At 32.0% G+C, this 3,494-nt stretch overlaps 1 protein-coding gene across 1 annotated transcript; it reads left to right on the top strand.

The window, feature by feature from the left end:
- The first annotated feature begins 2,035 nt into the window (after positions 1 to 2,035).
- LOC134258056 (uncharacterized) lies at positions 2,036 to 3,080 on the top strand. The gene is made up of 3 exons (XM_062740619.1): positions 2,036 to 2,304; positions 2,547 to 2,755; positions 2,880 to 3,080. Exons 1-3 carry the CDS (start codon positions 2,046 to 2,048, stop codon positions 3,036 to 3,038), a joined length of 627 nt encoding a protein of 208 aa, XP_062596603.1. The 5' UTR covers positions 2,036 to 2,045; the 3' UTR covers positions 3,039 to 3,080.
- The last annotated feature ends 414 nt before the right edge of the window (positions 3,081 to 3,494 follow it).

Here is a 3,494-nt window from a genome sequence, read left to right as displayed (position 1 = left end):
AGCCTGTGACTTTTGCCACATTCTAAGTAGGAATCTTGCTTTTACTTTTTGAGATTGACCAATATGCAGTCACTTAAAAATTTAATAAGTATCTTCTTTTTCATGATATTAGTTCTTTATAATTGTTCCTTGGTTTGATCATGTTATAAAAATATGCTAAGTTTATCAAGCTTATTTGAAGAAATGAAATACATGTATTAAGTATTAAATTTATTATATAGATTCATATTAATGCTGTCAGTTTTTTTTCTTTATACATTCTTCAAGTAGGGTAGTATATAAATTCTACATGTACCATATCTGACCTTGACATGTAAAGACATATACCAGAATAATTTTTTGTGAACAGATTTTCTGCATATTCATGCAAATTGAAAAATTAATATAAATTGTGATTTACAGAACTTTACATGTCAAGGTCAGATTTAAATAACATTCACATGCATGCTTATTAAGTATCCCTAAATTATGGATGTTTTGTAATAATTAAAACATGATGTACATGTAAGTATAACATTTCATTCTTTATTAATTAATTGTCATATTTATTTCTACTCTCCAGCAATTTGTCCAAAGTGCAGAAAAGCTTTACTTATAGCTTCATGTAATTCAACAAATTTGTCTGATGACAACACTGAACCTACTTCTTTAACAACCAATTCCCATGATCTTCAGGATAAGGCACATGTGATATAATTAATATGTTAAGTAGCATCAATCCTCAAAAAATCTAGTACTTTCTAGATACATATAATGTATACTTTCAAATTATTTTGTAAAAATACTATAATCATTGCAGCCTTTGGAAGATTTTCCTAATGAAGATTTTCAAGAGATCAGATCAAGTAGGAAACCTGTCAGATATTGTGTAAGTTATATTTATTGTTAATTTGAACAAATTGTGACTTGATAATGTCATATGACACTGCCTAAAGGGAAACAAAAATGCAGATCCTTAATTTGATTATCAAAGATTAACATACATAATCACATAGTCTCATTTCTTTGCTGTATTGAAGCACTTTAGCCAAGGCTATCTGTTTTGTGTTGTCTTGTTTGTACTGTAAACTGTTCCCATAGAGCATCACTATTAGAAATATCTTTAAATGCTTTCTTCTGAAGAACAGCAGATCCATATGCTAAATTTATTATAGTCAAGTTATACAAAAGCATCTTCGGGTAGTTTAAGGTCAGATTTGTATAAATAGTGACCCTATGCATGATAAATTATCCCATATTTCCAACTATTGTTGATGTCCCTGGCATACCCAATAAAACTCGACAGTGACTGTGACTGATATTTTCATTTCATTGAGAAAAAAAAATTGTACAATTGGAATTAAAAATGTTGTCTATTAATAGATTAAAATTACACTAGGCCTTCCATTTCAATAGTCCTGCCCTCTGAAGTTAGTCTTAAAAAGACAGCCGCACAAGATTTACATGCATATTAGACCTCCTTAGCTCATGACCTTTAAGTTTGCTTGGCAGAAGTTACATTCTGGTTGAATTATCAAGAAATCAACTTACCTAACTTTCAAATATTAGAGTTATCACAGAGAAAAAATATTTGGGAAAAGACATCTTAAATCATGTTAAAAATTATTTAAAAAAAAAATGCAGTCTTGAATTTTGAACAAGATTATTGATTACATTTGTAGGATGATCATGATGTTTTATCCTCATCAAGTCAAGAGACTGTTACTGAAGGATCTACTACTCTTTGACAGTCAGGCCTCAGTTTCAAGATATGACAGACTTAACAAATTGAATGAATTCCTGAAAGTGTGTGATCTTAACCCATTTCAACATTTGTCTGAAAGTCTGGCAAATCTAAGTGATCGTACTAAATGGAGGTATCTACAGAAAATAAGTGAATGTATAGAAGCTTCTTTTCATCAGTGTCCGATGCTTACTTAAAGGCAAATACTTCAGCCTTGCGAAGGCAATTGATGTCCATTTTAATTGGACAGTACACTTTCTCTGAAGTCAAGGCTACAATTCCTTCACTGACAATGTACAAATATTACTCAGGTAGGAAACATATGGAAAATATTGGTACGGGTGTACCTGTGTCCTTCCAGAAAACACCCCGCACAAGAGTTGGGGATGAAATGCTTGATCACTTCTTGGATTTCATCACATCCAATCACATTGTGAAAGATTTGCCATTTGGGGAAAAAACATTGGTACTTACCTCAGGGGAGATAATCCAGACACCAAATGTGATAAGGAGCATTGCACCTGCAGCAATTGTGCAACAATACACACAGCTTTGTCATGAGGAAAACATGAAATGTTTAGGTATTAGTATGATCATTTTAATTAATTATCACTTTCTGAAAAATTAGTAGTATGATCATTTTAAGCAATTATCACTTTCTGAAAAATGATATTTTTGATTGATACTTTTAATTCAATTAAGGTTGCCAATGTTATTGCTTCAAGTTTACTAACTTCAAGATGATTCTTCAAGTCAGTGAGAAGACTAAATGTAAATGATCAGTTTACATGTTTTGAATTGATACATTTTAAATTTTTTGAAGGTACAAGCACAATGTACAAAATTTTGAACGACTGCAGTGCCTCGGTACGCCAGTCAGTGGAAGGCCTGGATTATTATGTAGCTGAGGGAGGACAGGCATTTAAAGTACTTGAAAATATAGTGCAGCAACTAGATTTCACCTTAGAGGAGAAGCAAATAACACTGAAGAGTTTGGTATCAGCAAAACACTACTTAAAAACAGACTTCAAGGTTTGCATTTAAATGAATTATGAACTGAATTCAAGATTTATTTGCACCATGACCACCATTAAGAGTACTGAAGCATGGCTACATATTAGAGTGTTTCCTTATAAACTTGACATCTTCATTATAGCTGCATGTGAAGGCATCTTCATCCACACCAGACCATTGTTGTACCTTTGCCCTGAGTGAAGGAAGTGGGTGTTATAGTCAGAGTTGCATCAACCATACTCATACAGATGGCTGCAGTGAATGCTCTTCAATGGATGAAACCTTACAATTCATCACATAGAAGACAGAGGAAAGACATTAGGACAATCCAGAGGCAATCATTTTCAAAGTATATATATTTAGATTTTAAATCTAGTACATTTTTGAGTGTTTTGTGTTAAAAAAAATGTGTGCTTGATTATTAGAGCAGAGCCATGTTTAACCTTGTCAGGCATCTGTCAGCCACTTGTTTAAAGTTGTTGAACCAGGCATAGATTTAATATTTGGGGCATTTTTTGGCTGTGATCATTTGTTTTTATAATGTTCCAAGGTTACCAACTTGTGACCTTGATCTACTATTCAAAAACACCATAATTCCAATAATTGATGTCACAGGGTGAATTATAATTAATTAATATTACTAATTATCATTCATATCATTTTCATATCTTATTATAAGGCATCATTTTCTTACAGTAACTAGTGAATTCCGTTGTCACTACGGAATTTACTATGTTCATTCACTGTCTTATTCATT

This window comes from Saccostrea cucullata, unplaced genomic scaffold, assembly GCF_032062105.1.
Source record: "Saccostrea cucullata isolate Sc308-1 unplaced genomic scaffold, CSIRO_AGI_Scuc_v1 ctg2754, whole genome shotgun sequence".
NCBI classification, from domain to species: domain Eukaryota; kingdom Metazoa; phylum Mollusca; class Bivalvia; order Ostreida; family Ostreidae; genus Saccostrea; species Saccostrea cuccullata.
The sequence above is the reverse complement of the archived record's forward strand: the minus strand, read 5'-3'. Positions and strand labels throughout refer to the sequence as shown.